Consider the following 16,786-nt stretch of genomic DNA (forward strand, 5'->3'; position numbering starts at 1 on the left):
GCAGTGGTGGCTTCAGCTGAGAGGCAACAGACTGCTGCTCTGTGTGTGGACAGGCCGTTCCTGATAATGAAATGCCAACGAATCAATGTCAACAGGGAGCTATTTTTAAACTACTTTATCTGTTTAATCTAAATTAATTTAGTAATCAGACACCAATTACATGTTCGGGCTGAAAAGATACCAAACAGATTTTATGGGGAAAACAATAAAAATTAAAAACCAAAAGATGCAATAAAACAAAATCATCCTTCAAGATGAAAAAGAGCCTCAAACCTCCTATCACCACAAGGTGCCTTTCTGTCACCACTGACCAGCTGCCGTGTCGAAGGCCAACTCATCGCCTACTGATGTGACTCTCCTCCTGTGACCCTGTTATGTCACACTGGTGTTTTTGACTTATCTTCCTCCTGACCTTAGATAACAGCAGCTGTGATGTTGGAAAGACTTGAGTCGAGAGTACAGTAGACGTGTTTAACACCAAAAAGCTCCTTCTATCTGCACGTTGTAAAGTTGTGAACTTCCACCTTGGTGCAGGAGAAGTGGGGCCATGTAAGAACAGTGACTCAGAGCTCCAGAGATCTAAATGGTTTATCAGTGCTGTAGCTGGAGATACATGGTTTCTGTCCAGTTGGATTTTAAAATAAGAACCACAACACGTCTTGCATCCTTTCAAAGGATTTATTGCCTCATTCTCATTAAACTGATCAAAAAAATCAAAAGTGTTAGTCCAGTGAATTAAGAGCCACAGTGGAATGAGTGAGAAATTGAGACATTTTTAAATCTTAGCGAGCAATATGAGCAACGTAAGCACAACACATATATCAGCCAGCCCTGTAGCTTGATGGTGATGAAATACAGTTCATGTGATTTAATCACAGCAAACCTTAAAAATCAGAGCAAAGAATTCAGTCAAGACATGTCCATGACACTTAAAAGTCCTGTAAACACCAACTAAACTCACAATTAGCTGAAACATTTTCAGCACAGAAATGAACATTCATCATTTGCTGCCTTTAAGACATTCATCAGATGAAGCAGAACAATCATTTTGTTTTTCCATCCATCAGCACACAAGTTCAGCACAAGAACATTTTAGCTTTATTTTTAGTCTGAAGTATACGACATGACTTCTGTTCATTCCTGCAGCTAGTGCCGCTCAGTAACATAACTTATTTATAAAAACAGTTTGATGTTTTGAGCAGAGCGTTTCAGAGGTGCTCGTACTGCATATGGGTTTTGTTAACTTGGGTTGAGCCAGCCATTTCCAGTCTCTAAGCTAAGCCACTGCTGACTGGAGTTTCATATTTACATGAGTAGCATCAAGACTCGCGTCTGTTTCCTAAAATGTCTTACTCCTTTTAAGTTCAAAATCTTTTCCTCAGATTGTCAAACTTCTTTCTCAGTGTTGTTTCAGACTCTTGTTGAACGTCTTACTTTGTAAACTCCTCAGCTGAAGATTTATCATTTCTATAAAACCCATAGTATTTAGTGCTGACCGTCATGAGTTCACTACAGATGCACTGCAGCTCCTAAACATTAAAAATCCCCACGGTCGTTTCACCAACATGGCAACATAGGTCAACTGATTGCATTCCTTCCATTTTGGATGAAATTAATAACTAATGCAGAAAGTGAAGCTCATCATCCTCACATCAGTTTGAAGTATTGACATAGCTTTAATTTAGTGTCAGCAGAAACATCGATCAACAAGTGCAGCAGAAAGATATGTTATATTTAACTTTTAGCTTATTCAGTTTTGACAATGCAGGAAAATGAAGTGGAAGTAAATGACATGAAGACTGCATGTCTGAATTTGGCTACTGAATTCAGTGTTTCCACATAATAAACCTGCTGATAATACGCACCCAGCAGTAAACAAATGATTTTACATCACAAGCATAAATTTAGAGAGGACTGTTAATGCATCCCTTCTCTGAACACATGAGCTTCATAGACACACTAGATCACTCCTGGCTCCTGTGGTAATGTACTGTACCACATAAGCATGATAAAGATTACTGAAGTACTGGGTTGCATTTGTGTTTTCATATCAAAGAAAGAAAAGCTAAGTTTAAATCCAAATACTTTATCATTATGTAATCAAACCCCACCTCAGACCTGCGGCTGTTTTAAATAGACTTTTAAAGACCTCAGACAAAGCTGTGCTACTCCACAGTGTCAGGACTGAAACAAGCGTCTCATTTTAAAGGGTAAAGGGGCATTACGTGCATTACTGTTCTAAGGACTAGACAGACCACTGGTGTAATTATTTAGCAAAAATTCAACTTTAATAGAAACAATAAGGCTGGTTTAGAAAAATAAAACCTAAGCGCCAATTGTAGAGCATTAAAGAAACTGCCTCAGTGGCCTTCTTTGCAGTTCTGGTGCCTGCTCCGAGATGAACTCTGCAGGGCTGCAGGGGGGCTGCTGCAGCGACAGATACACTCCCAGTCAGAGATAAAGGTCTGTTTAGAGAGCCATCTACTGGGGAGGCGACGCAGACGCAAACGAGGAACAGCTGGTACTCAGGACATCACACATAGCCCTTAAATATTACTGAAAATGGCTCCTAATCACATAATGGCTTTGATGCGTTAATGCTTCATTTCCAACCAGGAAATTCTGAATTTGATTCTTTCTGAATGTAAAGATGTCAGGAGTAGTTTCTACAGCTCTGGGGTGTTTCACAGCTCTGCTTTGGGATCAGTGTGTGGGATGCACAGGAAGCTATGGGCACAGATGCAGGAGAGATAGAAATCACAACCCACGAAACAGCCGATGACTCAAAACTGGGTCCAGTTTGCCGTGTTCTGTGGTTGTGATGATGGTGAGACGGAGCTGCAGGCAAAGAAATTGGTGTTAGGTTTTATTCTATGTATAGGACACTTTACCATCACGCAGCTAGCAAAGGTTTAGGACACAACAGTACGGTTTGAAAGTGACTGGCAGTAGTGTGAATAGTAAACTAATTAACCAAATGGGAAAAACAAACTTGTTTGATTTTCCAAAGAAGGTTGGGGCCAGGTTTAAGATACAAAGGTTGATATTTTAAGCACAAACACTCAACTGTATTTATTATCCTACTGTAATAATACCATTTGCTCTATTCTAACAATAACCACACACAACTATTACAAAATACAAAAACACTAAAAACATCTAACTTGCTGTGTATAATGTCTAATATGTGCAAAATTTAAAAATGTGCTTTCCTTAAAATCAAGAGTCAGCTCTAGTGTCTGCAGGAGAGTCTTTCCAATAGAGAGGAGGATGTTGTAGCAGCAGATTAATGCCCCCAGTTTCAGAATGAGATGTTTATGGAGGTAATGTTGACAATTTTAACCACAGAACCTTCTGTACATGTTGACAGATAAGTTATCTACCTTGTATGAGCAGAGAAGTCTCCCCAAAGATCTGAACTAGGGTTTGACTGAACCACAGTGTTAGAGTTACTACTGTCCAGCTCCAACAGGCAGCCTGAGAGAGAGACACACACACACACACACACACACACACACACACACACAGCTCATCAACGGCAGTGTCCAAACGGATACAGACTTCACTCATTACCTGAAGCTCACTGAAAAGCCATCAATCAACAGAGTGATGAAGAAAATAGGCCATGCTGGCAGATAATAGCTGAGCAAGGCGATGTGTACATGAAAATACAAACTGAAAAGGAGAAGAGCATCAAATCCCTCTCACTGGAAACGTTTGTTCACTGTGTCTGTCAAAATTAAATTCACTGGTGCTGAGACACCGACACAGAATGCTGCAGCCAGTCACCTGTCGCTGTGCCGCCTGTCTGGGGAACTATGTTGTGATTGGATGAACCTGATGAAGGGGGCGGGGCTATCTTCCCTCCAGGGGGTGGTGGGAGGCGTCCGATCACACCTGAACCTTGTGGGCGGGGCTTATCTCTCTTTTTACCTTGCTAGAAGAAAAATGTTTTTTTTTTGAGAAGAATGAATTTCAAATGGACATTTGTGCTTCACTTCAATTGTCAACAGTTTCTTCACAACACTTAGCTTAATCTCATTTATCACATACTTAAAAAAAACAAGACAACAATGTACAAAAGTTAGAAGGTGACTTCTCCAAGTAACTTTTCTTTTTTCACTCAGAAGTTTAACATGTAATACACTATGTTTACAATGCTTACTTTTACTTCGTTCTATGTTTTGTTTATATGCTTTGTCTTTTATCCTGTTTAAAAACCAGCCTTTCTTCACTCGCCAACAGACTCATTTCATGCAGTTTGATGCCTGACACACTGTTTCTTACCCCAATGTTGAGTGTGATGGTCTGTCCCTCTTTAAAGCCCAGGTCCAGTTTTGGTCCTGAATCCCCGAGCTGGGCACTTTTACTGATTTCATCCTCCTGTTTCACCCATCTGCAGGGAGGGAGAGACCCACACTGATACAGAAATAATCAATGCATCTCAGCAGTTTTAGATGCAGCTTTCCACCCTATACTATACAGTAGGTCAAAGACAGCATCTCGTTTCAGCCGCGGATGGCTGCAGGAATGTAGAAAATGTAAGACAGGTTCATTCTGTCAGTAGTTTCGAAGGAAAACTAGTGACAATCTGTAGGTCTAGTGTTTGAAATAAAGAGTTTACCGTGTTCCTCAAAACTTCAACAACAGCTTTTATTGGAGCAGCTCTTGGTAAACTGGACTTTAGGGGGAAATACCAAACCTGCAGCTGTGAATGCAGCACCGCTTACTTGAAATGGTCCTGCAAAGCCACGTTGAAGTCAAAAGCGTCCCCTCGGTCCCCGAAGCCAACTCCTATGAAAGCACTGCGACCTGGGGACAAGACAGGATGGGAACCACCAAGAACGCTTGTACTTACAGAGCATTCCACAGATGGTTGTGTGGTAATGTGTGGACTTAAGACAACCAGTCACCCTAACCAGTTTCATCCTGTATCCGCAGAACAAAATACCGACTGGAGTCGCTGACAGTTTCCACTGCAACACCAGGATATTCTTTCACCGGCGCCTGTGCAAACAGCTCCCCTGCAGCAGCAGAGAACACAGAAAACAAGTCACAAAAAAAAAAAGTGATTCATGCTTCATGTTTTACAATCTGGAAAACAAGAAGAATGCATTGAAAGTGGATGAAAGGCTCATTGAGCTAAAGAGAAACAGCCACATGATCTCTTTCAATGTAATAAATATATGACTTAAACAAGCTTATATACATACAGTACTCTACATAAACAGTGAACTTCTACCTGAGACCTTGTCCTCCAGTTTGATGTACGCCACTTTGCCTTTGGCCGTGAGCCTCATTCGACCAGACCAGTCTGGAGAATCCAGCTTCCAGTCAGCTGCCCTGCAGACATATGTTTATGTTTACACAAAGTAGCCCTGTAAATATAACCTTATAGTGAATGTCAGACACTGACCACCAGGTAATTATTGTTCCACAAAGAAAATGTAGTGTGCTTAAAACAGAAACCCTGCGATAACTGTCCATTCAACGTGAAGCCACATCCTTATTGGCCCCGATTCCAACCAGTGCAGTCTTTGAAGAGACAGGCAGTTTTAAACACACAGTGGTCTAAAATATATTACAATGTTTTGATATTGTGCAGGGTTCCCAGTGAGAAACAAACCTGTCAATGCCATGTGTGCATGCATGTGGCTCGGGGTATGAACATAAGTCAAAATCCAACAGGGCCATGGTAAAGTATTTATTGCACTTTAACGGATATCTGCATAACATTTAAGGTTAACAGGTTAGAAAAGTGAAAGAATTAAATAGGTCAAATATTCTCTTGATAACTTCCCGTCAAATGAAATCATTTCCTCTGTTTTTATTGTTTACATCCATATTTTATTACCTTTATTTTTATCTCGGGACCATATGAGGTGCCCTAACCCCAAGGTTGGTAACCAATGACTTGCACAATATTTAAAATACATGCCATCAAGTAATCTAAGGTACTGGGTTATAAAAGTGGCTAAATCTCTATTTTGTCATGTGTCAGATGGTCCAAAACACAGTATTGACTGTGTGGGTGATAGTGGAGCTATTCAGAGCCTAGAGAATGAACATTTCATTTATGACTTCCCTCCCTGCATGACAAACCAGACAGCCTGTGCAGACTGAAATGCAGCAATAAACACAAAGTTTGAATCGACAACAGTCAACCTTAAACAAAAAGCTGATTCTCCAGTGGAAAAGCCGAAACGTTTCTCCTCCGTTCAGTAGTTTATGTATAAAGATAATCCGAGCTGGAACAGCGGGCAGCGAGTGGGACTGTCCTGGCAGCTCGCCCGTATCGATCCCCCGCCATGATGACAAGCGGTCATGGTCACATCCCTGACAGCACAACAAAACAACGAACCTTAAGACCTTTACAACAACTGGAAATCGATTATCGTCTCCAGTGCTTCTAAAAACTAAAACGTGCGGTGTCCCCTTGTCGTGCTTCTGGGAGCAAATACTGGGAGCAGGACAGTGCAAAGCCACACCGAGCGACACCGGACTCCGCTAATTAAACCATATTCCACAGCGCCGTTAGCGACTGGCGGCTGTTTCTTTACCTGTATGCGCGGTTTGAAGCCCGGGGCGGGATGCGATAAACGTTGACATCGGGTTTGACGCACAGGATCGACTCGTACTCGCCCTCAGCCGCCATCTTGATTCAGCTGTCATTGATGTGAGAGTTGTGACTCATTTATTCGGTTCTTTTCTGAGGGAGCTTGTTTGTGTGTGTGTGTGTGTGTGTGTGTGTGTGCTCACCGTCTGACTGGGTTAGCTACGCTTACACAGTATGCCAGTGCACTATTAACAGTACGTTGCTGTCATGAAACTGCAAATATTTAATACTATATTTTAAAATTGTTACAGTTAACTTATTTTCCAGTGTCTTAACAAAAGATGCACTGGTTGCTAGAGGTAAGTATTTAGCTAGAACAATAAATAAATAAATATCGTGAGGGATGTGTGAACCTGCAGGCAATGTTGCCAGATTGGATAGTTTCCGCACATTTGGATTAGATTCACTGGGTTCAATGTGATTTACACTTTTCAAGACTATCATTATCGCAGATGTCCATTGTCAATCCACAAATAACATTACGAATCACAGAAAAACTGATTAGAAATTGTAGAAATAATACGCGTTAGAACTTGTGTGATGATCATCATGTTTTTAGATTTTTGTTAGTATCAAAGTCATTTTAAAGTTTTCAGTATATACAATGGTACATAGTACACAGGAGCTACTAATAGATAATTCGGCGTACTTACCCTAAATGTAAACATATAGTATTATAGGCTAAAAACGAGGCTCAAGTTGAAGACCACAGCATACTCACTGAATTCATGGCAACAAATATAGGCTGTTACCCTTTTAATCTAAGTTTACATCAGTTCGTGTAAGTTCAGACATTTAATGTAACATTATCCAAAAGCTGTTGTATTAAAATGTGGGCTATTTATATTCCAACTGTGCGAGTTATGTTCTCTGGTTGGACTAGTTTACCTTTTTATAGTCAAATCTGGCAACACTGCTAGCAGGTGCTGAAAACTGCGGAAGCGGAAACCATCGCGTCGTGTCCTCGAAGATTCCTGAAGATCTTGCTCTGGTTAGTGCTGTATTTTTGCTCTAAATACACATGTTTAATACCAAATAACGTGCGGTCAGGGGGCTTCCTTTTGAATTAAACACAGCGGGTGTTTCTCAAAATACAGCCCTTATTTTGTTCTCTAAAGCCTGATATTAAAACTGATTCCTCTTATGCGAGAGCAGAGCTTTGACGTTAGCCATATTGACGGTGCTGCTAGCCGTCTTCAGTCGCTCTCCGAGGTCCTGAAAACACGAAGCATAATCTATGCAAGATAGATAAATTACGTTAATGTCGACTTACTTTGTTTATGTGGGCAAAGCCGATCATTTTCCAGTGGAATAATTGGGGTTTTAGTTTAGCTTTTCGCTCAGCGGACCCAGGATGCTAACAGCCAGCTAGCTCTTAGCTTAGCCAGATGACAATTGCTAGATGAGGATTACGTTTGTCGTTGTGATTATGAGAAACTAAAGAAAAGGCACAAGCTGTCACTTCCAGCAGGTGTAGGCACACCTCTGGCCAGCTGCCCAGTCACACATTCATAAGTGTATGCTTGTGGTTGTCACTCTGCCTTCACTTGCATCAGCTCCTTTTTATGTTGACTGGTGCCTCCCTGCAGCTGACGGATCTGGTTTCTCTCGTCCTGAAACAAGACAGTGCAGGCCGGAGGAAGACAGGCCAGCAGGATGAACACTCACTGAGCCGCCCACTGCACGCAAACAACGTAAAAATAAGATTTTGACAGCCAGACTTCATAGAAGGTATGAGAGTTTGTATGTGCATGTGTTGTTTGATTATGTGTGTGCATATATGTTTATTTGCGGATGTTTCTGGTCCAGATCTGTCAGCCAGTTCTTTGAGCATATAGCGCTGTTTTTCTCTTTTATTTTTTTTCTCAGCTCAGAGTGGTTTGATTTCCCACCCATACCCCACCACTCAGACACCATGACGTCTTCTATGCTCCGCCGACAGCTGAAAAACCTGGTCCAGAACTACTCGGAGGCTGAGGTCAAGGTAAGAGAAACTAGATTCAAATGGGTACTGTGTGAGCCCTAATCTCCCAGCTTCCCTAAACCACTAAATTAAGTATTTGTCTATTGTATTCTTTAAGGTCAGAGTTTGGGGCTTTTTATTTATTTATTTATTTATTTATTTATTTGCTGTTATTAGCCAGTGCAATAAAGGCAAAAATGTGTTGCGTAGCTGTATCATGCATCATTTTATATACCTTCATATTGAATATGTGGCATCTTTAGAAACTTTGATCTTTGAATTGTTGTTTGCTCAACATAAGTTTGAGAGGACAGATAAAGAGGTTAAAGTAATGGGCTGGCAGCAGCAAGGTGAATGTCCTACACTCCTGCCAGTCTCTCTGTGTCCAGCTATCTATCTCCTCTATCTCCAACTTTTAGACTACCACTATATCAATTTTCACTTTGCTTCTTTTGCAGGTGAGAGAGGCAACATCTAATGACCCATGGGGCCCATCCAGCTCTCAGATGGCTGATATCTCTGATCTGACATACAATGTTGTGGCCTGCAATGAGATCATGACGATGCTCTGGAAACGCCTGAAAGATGACAAGAACTGGAGACACATCCACAAGGTGAGTGACAGGGGGAGAAGGAATAACAATGAAGGACATCAGTGCCCCCTGCTTGGTGATCACACTGCATCTTACAGCCACTTCTCTGTACTGTTAACCTTGAAATGTCAGGTTGCTGTTGTCTCGTATTACATACATAGACTAAACAATGCTGGCTTTGGAAGGCCAAGTAGGAGTCTTCTGTGTTGAGGCTGTCAACAGCCAGTATTTTTATGCTGACATTCAGTATTAGTCTGAAATATGACATTTATTTGTGGAAGAAGCCAATCAAAGTGTGTTTCTACAGTCTAATTTTAATGTGAAAACATTAATTACTGTATGTTTCCCAGACTAATGATTTTTTTTTAGCATTAGCAGCTTTGTGGAGTGCTGGAATAAAATGGTCTATTTTAGTGGGAAGCATAAGTAAGTGGTGATTTTAGACAGAAATTTGTTTTGTTCCTTTTTAATTGTGGTTTTGGTTGATGAATCCCCCAGTTATATAAAAACAAAAAGATAATGTTGAACTGTCAGTTTATTTTTGTTTGAGTCATATATATTTTTGTTTCACATACATTGTTTGGCATCCTTTTTTTTTTTCTTTTCTTTTCATGCTAGTCCCTAACCCTTCTGGAGTATCTGTTAAAGACCGGTGACGACCGTGTGCTCCTGAAAATGAAAGAAAACATCTACATCGTCAAAGCCCTTACCGAGTACCGCTTTGTAGAAAAGGATGGCAAAGATCAGGTGATTCATGCTTCCTGATGACATACAAAGCAAAAGGCTGCATGCCATGCATTAAGGTTATTGGCACTGTAACATCCATGTCACCATATTCATTGTTTTACCTTTTAGGCCAGGTTAACAATTTAGCGTGGAGTTTTTCAGGCTGTGATTGGGTTTTGCTCAAATAGTCAGAGCCAAAGTAAAATCTGACATTTCTCTCAGGGTGTGAATGTGAGAGAAAAGGCCAAGGTTGTCCTCGTTCTTATGGAGGACGATGAGAAACTAAAAGAGGAACGAGACTTTGCCATCAAGACCAGAGAGAAGACGTCAAAAGGATCTGCTGGTGAGCCCTTCTGTCATACAGTATCACTGCTAAATGCCCATTGTTTCAACTGTTCTTGTAAAATTCTCTTCACACAAATCTAATTTAGTCTTTAAACCTCTAAACAGCCTCATCCTCAGACATCACCAAGGATTCCAGCTACAAGCCGTGCTATGTTCCCGGGGCCACAGGGCTTCCATCCTTAGACAACATACCCTCAGTGGCCGACTTGACCGCTTCCTTCACTGCCCGCAAAGAGGAGCGTCTTAGACAGGAAGCTGAGAAGAAAGAAGCAGAGAGAAGGGTGAGTCTGTAGCAAATACAGTGTTTATTTATAGTGGTAGCATAAACATTACACCAAAATAATGCAGTCCAGTCGAGTTCCATAACAAATTATGGCATCAAAAATAACCAGAGTTACATAGATCAGCATCAGTTTGACAAAATCTCACCAAAAATAATGTGTCCTTGGGTCTGCTCCCTGTATATCCATCAAGTTTATAGATTGTATTTATCAAAGAAGCTTATTTTTGAATTTTGAGACACTGTTGGGTAAATGTTAGGTTGGAGGCAAAATACTCACAAATTATCCTATCCACTATATCCTGGGAGACACTAAACCTTTATCTGCTCGTTCATCATGTCCAGCTATAGGTGAGATACATTTCTCACTCAAATATACATTAAATGGTCAACCAAAACCTAATGCAGTTTCATGATATTTCATAACTTTTCACCAAATTCTGGGAGTCACTGAATAATCTGAAGTTCTCCATGGATATCTTGATAAATTTCTTGCAAGATTTTTCACTTTGAACTATATATAGCAACCACATGATGGCACTAGAGGAGATGTCAGGGACTCACCGGAGTCATTATAATTCATGTGTCTGTGAAACATTTCATAGGAGTTCAGCTGTTGAGATATTTTAGTTTGGACCAAAGTGGCTGACTGATGGACAGACGGAACAACATATATGGATAGAAAAAAGTCATGTATAAAGACTTTTGTTTGCACTTCAGGGAATTTTTTGTTTTCAATTGATGTTTGAGGCCTTTTTCAAAAAAAAGAAAAAAGTTGATGTCTTGTTAACCTGGACTTTCCAACCCAGACATGAACAGGTTTGCTTCTGGAATGTGGTATTAACTAGACACATGTAGGATCTAAGCCATGCATAGATTAGTAGTTTCTAATTTTGCAGTTATGTTCTAGGCCAAGATGAGTGAAGAGGAGCTAAAATGGGAGGATGCAGGCAAAGGCAGAGACATTAAAGGAGATAAAGCAGAGAAGGTGGTGAAACCAGACCCATGGGGAGCCCCCAAAGAACCTATAGAGGCCACAGATCCATGGGGCACCCCCACAAGACCTGAGACAACCGACACGGCAGCTAGCAGTGATCCTTGGGTGGCTCCAGCTAAAACCGATGAAGATCCTTTCACAGCAACAACAATGGATGATGATCCATTTGCTGCACCAAAGAATGGAGAAGATTTTGCAGCACCTAAAGCTAAACACGACCCATTTAGTGCATCAAAAGATGATCCTTTTAGTGCATTGAAAGACAGTTCAGACCCCTTCAGTGCACCAGAAGACAAGGATGATCCATTTGCTGCTCCAAAAGATAAACCAGATCCCTTCGGTTCATCTAATAATGATCAATTTAATACACCGAAAGATGATCCATTCAGTTCCTCAAAAGAAGATCCATTTAACGCTCTAAAGAATGATCCCTTTAATAACCTGAAAGACGATCCTTTTAATACCCCAAAAGATGACCCATTCAGTACTCCAAAAAATGATCCCTTCACCGCACCAGTATCAACACCCCCTAAAGAAGACCCATTTGCAGTTCCAGCGTCATCTAAAAATGACCCATTCACTGCTCCCACAACACCCCCTAAAGAAGATCCTTTCTCTGCAAAAGCTAAATGTACCTCAGACGACCCTTTTGCTGCACCAACTACACCACCCAAAGGGGATCCTTTCTCCGCAACATCCAGACCTCCAAAGGATGACCCCTTCACTGCACCGACAACACATCCTAAAGATGACCCCTTCGCAGTCTCATCCAGCCCACCAAAAGATGATTCCTCAGATCCCTTTGGTGTCCGTCCATTGAATTCACCCCAAGGCAGTGGAGATGCATGGGGAGTCCTTGCCAGTTGTCCACCTGCCACTGGGTCACATCCCTGGGGGACGTCATCAGCTCCAAAGGAAACAAAGGGTGGAGGTCCCTGGGAGGATGTGGCAAGTGGCTCCTCACCCATTGATAGTTCTGATCCATTTGGGCATGCATCCAAACCAGACAATGACCCATGGGGGGCATCAGGTAATAAAGAAATTCTTCAGCATAGAAATTGATTCTTGGATCTCTGTGATAAAGTATTCCAAACTCAAGATTCACTTAGAAGCTTTTTTTTAAGCTTATAACTGTGTCCCACAGTGAATGGGACCTGCTGAGTTGTCATCACAGACCATCTGTTATATTTGTATATAGCTGTGTGGGGAAGGGGACCCAAACCCATGTCAGAGGGAGTTCACTGGAATAATCTTGGTGTCACATGCCCGCTGGAACATTTATCTAGTATTCAAGGAACGAGAATTCAACAAGCATTTGCATCTGACACCAGTGACCATCTTTCAACAGAACAAGGGCTATGTCCTCATCTTGCCACTTGTTAACCATCATCCCTGTGGTATTTTGAACTCAGCTCGCATGATTACACCTAGTTCCCTCTACTGAAGAAGGTTGTTTAATATGGTGAAAACTGGAAGTGAACTTCATGTTGAGAATATTTTATCACAGATGAAACGAAGCCATTAGACTGAAATAGCAGTCTTACTAATATATTATGGTTGTGTCATGTTTGAGCCTGCCTGTGATATTCCCCATTTACCTGCAGCTCCAGTTAGTGCAGATGATGCCTGGGGTTCACCCGCTCCGCCCTCAGACTCATCCCCATCTAGCAACCCCTTTGGAGACGGAGCATCTCACACCAGTGATCCCTGGGGTGCATCCAGCAATGGCACAGGTAAACTGCACTTTACACTCTGTCTATATGTACATTTCTGTCATCCTTCTATTATTCATGAGGGTAAAAACTCACTGTCTGCTTTGTACTCGGCTAGTAAATGTCTCACTCTGATAAAATCAATTGTTCTGAGTGATCTGCTCCAGTTTGTACTTGTTTATAATCAATGCCACTCTGTGCCACTTGGCCCAGTGCTCAGCTGAGAATGGTGACACTAAAAACTAAATTGTGTCTCTCTGAGTCTGTTTATGTGCTTCCATGTATGATCAAACACTTTTCTTGCATACATTCTAAGATTAATTGCATGTGCAGTCATTTTTCTCTATTTTCTCAAGTTCATCTTCAGTTCCCCATCTGTCAGCAGCTGGCTAACAACCTTAATAAATTAACCTTCTCTTCCGCTTTGCTCTCTCTTCCTCCCTGGCCCGTCCCCAAAAGAAAATGCCTTTTAGAATAGAATTGGACCTGTATTTTATTGCAGGAGAGCAGACGACGCAGAAAGAGGAGATGTATAAAAAGACTGCTTCATTCTTGGGCTCGGCGGGGGCATCGCTGGTTGACTTGGACCATCTGTTTTCCTCACACCCCAAACCTAAACATCGCCCCCTTACCAATACGCTCGCTGCCCAGACACAAGCCATCGGTAAGGACAGAAAAAACATTTTATTCTGGGTGAAAAGTGCAATTTTTGACAAAAGCTTCATGTGGAATCCCTTGTGGTGCGCTTGATTCAAATGGGAGCATGACCAACATCAAAAACTGACAAATCACTGCGTGGTCCTTCATTCTGATACTGTTCATCTTCAGTGCAGAGAAGTGGTGAGGGCCGTATGGAAAAACTGACTGCAGTCATGTACTTTGCCTAACCACCCTCCCCTGTGGTCTCACTGTAGTGTATAGATGTTGTTGCGTGTGTGTATAGTATAGAATCTAGTGTATATTAACCAGTAGGTGTGTAACCCTTCTCACCCCTGTCTCTGCTCTGCTTTGATGCATTTACTCTTTGCTGCAATACTTCACACTGTATCTCCCTCCCTCCATCCTCCTGTTACTGCTCCTAATTTCCCAGGCACATTCAAAGCCAGGGGCGTGACATCAGCCCTACATGGCAGTCCTTTTGGTTCCACCTTTGCTCCCTTCCATGATGCATCGTCACCCACTTTTGGAGCTGCTTATCCTCACAGTGGTACGCCCCTATTTCAACTACCTTCCCAAACAATGGGAGGGTCTCATTCTGGCTTTAATATGTTTCAAGCAGCTCAGGTGGCTCCTCCCTGCTCAGGAGCTGGAATGGTACAACCTATTTCAGTAGGAGGGAGTCCACAAATGGGACCTAACATGAACCCACCCTGTGGAGGAGTGGGAGCGGTGCAGTCTGGATCTCTGATGGGGAATCCAATGGCAGACCCTCTTTTACTGGGAACAGGAATGGGTCAATCCAGTTTCTTTGGAGGGAGTCAACGAATAGGAGTGGCTCACCTGGCAGGTTCAACCTCAGAGCTTGGGGGCGGTGTCCTAACACAGCCGCAGCTTCTCTCAGGCAGTGGGTTGACTAAGACTGTGAACAAAAATAACAATCCATTCCTGTTCTGATAATTTGACATGGGATCTCTCTTTCTGGTATCCAAATTGTAAAATGAAGTTTGGTTTTCTGGACAGATAGTTAAAGCACCGCAGGGAGTAGCTGTACATGTGTTCATTACTGGTGATTATTAGCCATAAACTATAGTAATTCATTTGCAGGAATCTGATTATTTTCATTAACGCGTTCATCTTCTGATCAGCATCAATTAATTGATGAATCATTTTGTTTATAAAATGATAGAAAGTAATGAACAATGCCCACAGACCCAGGTGATGCCAGATTTATTATGACTGTTCAAAACCCTTAGATACCTTTGCTGCCATTACAACAGAGAAAACCATTGAGTCCTTGTATCTGAGAGGCTAGAGACAGTGAATATTTGTGATAGTTAATAAAAAAAAGCCAAATGAAAGATATGTTAATCAACTAATTGTGACAGCTCTACAAGAATCTTGGCTGGAAGCTGCTGTGATTGTGTTACTTTTCACAGTAAAGCAGGCTCAGTGTTTGGTGGTGGGCTGAGCCAAATCAGTGGCAGCCTGGAAGAAAACGATAAACGTGGGATGATTGGCAGCAGTAGATGCAACAGCACGCTGATGACACTACAGTTAAACCCATCAGCTCCCCAGCCTTTCCCTTCGGTCCTGGAGCTCTCCACATGTCCAGCTAATGCAACAGCCATGGTGTAAATGTATGATGAGATGTGTTTCAGCGTGCATACTTCTTGGATCAGTAAGTTTTTGTTTCTCATGCACCAGCTTCAGAGGCAGAGACCACCTGAGTGTGTGTCTGTGTGGAAACAGTGAAGAACTACTGTCTATGTGAGTGATTCTGTAAAACATTAACTGAATTGATCTGGGAAGTACATCACTGTTGGTGTGTGTGTGTGTGTGTGTGTGTGTGTGTTTGCACAAGGCAGAGTGTGTGATAATGTAAATAGTGGAAATAATCACAGATAAACCTTGGATTATAGTGTAAATCAAAGTGTTACTATTCTGAGTAACTATTTATTGATCTATTTATTGCTTGATTATTTATTGATGCAGCAGTGCAGGATGACCTCTAGCAGATACATCTGCGGGTATTGATCACATGTGACGTCAGGTCTGATGGGCTTTAATCTTATTGGCTGCTGAAACACTGTCAAGTCAGTAACCAACGGTGGCTTTATGGTCCCTGTCCTGGATCCGCTGTGGATCTCTGTCTCCCAGCATTAGCCAGGAAGCAGAAATGTTTTGTTGTGTGACGTTTAGCTGCAGTGTTGGCTGAATAAAAACCGAACTTCAACATATCTGCTTCTGTAACGTGCATGCCGTCTCAGCGGATCCTCCTCTGTAACCATATTTGTGTGTACCTGGGTCTCTTCTATTTGCTGTGTGAGTGATAAATGAAATATTTCAACACACACCTGTGCAGAAACACAAATATGTGCAGAGGGATCCACTTCCCATTTCTTCTGGGCTCTACAGACAGAAGTTGCACTTTGTCTTTAGCAACAGTAGCAGAGTTCAGTGGGAACCGGCTCAGTAAATTTGGCCACCTTGAAAGCAAACAGAACCAGTTACATTAAAGAGGTTACCTAGTTTTGAATTGTTGGTATTGTTTGTGTTTCTTAGGCACGTGTGTCCTTTGTGTGTTCTTCTTTGGTGGGAAATGGACTGAAAGAAAGTGTAGCTTCCAGGAGTTCTAGTGGAGAACAATGGAGATGGGAAAACACGGTTTTATTTCTCAAATTTAATTTTGTATGAAATGAATTTATTTTGCCTGTATTTAAATTTAAAACTGTGTTGTAAACTGTGACGTATGCAGTGCATTTGAGAAATAAAAAGGATAGAAGAAGTGACATGCCCGCTGCTCTGTGGTCATTCTGCTCTGCAGGATCCTCACCCTTTACGTCTGGGCACCACACAGGTGGATTTTTATTTTTACTCACTTCCCTTTTCTTTCT

The 16,786-nt window shown here is 41.8% G+C and overlaps 2 protein-coding genes across 8 annotated transcripts; one reads left to right on the forward strand and one right to left on the reverse strand.

The window, feature by feature from the left end:
• Positions 1-1,112: 1,112 nt before the first annotated feature.
• On the reverse strand, positions 1,113-6,893 carry necap1 (NECAP endocytosis associated 1). 3 transcript variants are annotated; one of them, XM_020615416.1, is made up of 9 exons: positions 6,760-6,893; positions 6,561-6,665; positions 5,243-5,343; positions 4,920-5,024; positions 4,731-4,812; positions 4,288-4,396; positions 3,790-3,937; positions 3,384-3,477; positions 1,113-2,838 (listed from the first exon to the last, which is right to left on the reverse strand). In XM_020615416.1, the coding sequence occupies exons 2-9, from the start codon at positions 6,653-6,655 to the stop codon at positions 2,784-2,786; spliced, it is 789 nt and encodes a 262-aa protein (XP_020471072.1). In that variant the 5' UTR covers positions 6,656-6,665; positions 6,760-6,893; the 3' UTR covers positions 1,113-2,783. The 3 variants fall into 3 exon arrangements, with proteins under 3 accessions (XP_020471072.1, XP_020471074.1, XP_020471073.1); XM_020615418.1 differs by lacking the exon at positions 6,561-6,665 and having other exon boundaries at positions 6,760-6,891; XM_020615417.1 differs by lacking the exons at positions 6,561-6,665; positions 6,760-6,893 and adding an exon at positions 6,166-6,533.
• On the forward strand, positions 6,595-16,681 carry epn1b (epsin 1b). Of its 5 annotated transcripts, none has more exons than XM_020615411.1 (11): positions 6,595-6,676; positions 8,206-8,347; positions 8,486-8,600; positions 9,038-9,193; positions 9,791-9,919; positions 10,121-10,241; positions 10,349-10,524; positions 11,434-12,550; positions 13,125-13,253; positions 13,735-13,896; positions 14,323-16,681. In XM_020615411.1, exons 3-11 carry the CDS (start codon positions 8,532-8,534, stop codon positions 14,844-14,846), a joined length of 2,583 nt encoding a protein of 860 aa, XP_020471067.1. In that variant the 5' UTR covers positions 6,595-6,676; positions 8,206-8,347; positions 8,486-8,531; the 3' UTR covers positions 14,847-16,681. The 5 variants fall into 5 exon arrangements, with proteins under 5 accessions (XP_020471067.1, XP_020471070.1, XP_020471068.1 ...); XM_020615414.1 differs by having other exon boundaries at positions 6,603-6,676; positions 8,240-8,347; XM_020615412.1 differs by lacking the exon at positions 6,595-6,676 and adding an exon at positions 7,559-7,607 and having other exon boundaries at positions 8,240-8,347.
• The last annotated feature ends 105 nt before the right edge of the window (positions 16,682-16,786 follow it).

This window comes from Monopterus albus, unplaced genomic scaffold, assembly GCF_001952655.1.
Source record: "Monopterus albus unplaced genomic scaffold, M_albus_1.0 scaffold165.1, whole genome shotgun sequence".
In the NCBI taxonomy this organism is placed as follows: Eukaryota; Metazoa; Chordata; class Actinopteri; order Synbranchiformes; family Synbranchidae; genus Monopterus; species Monopterus albus.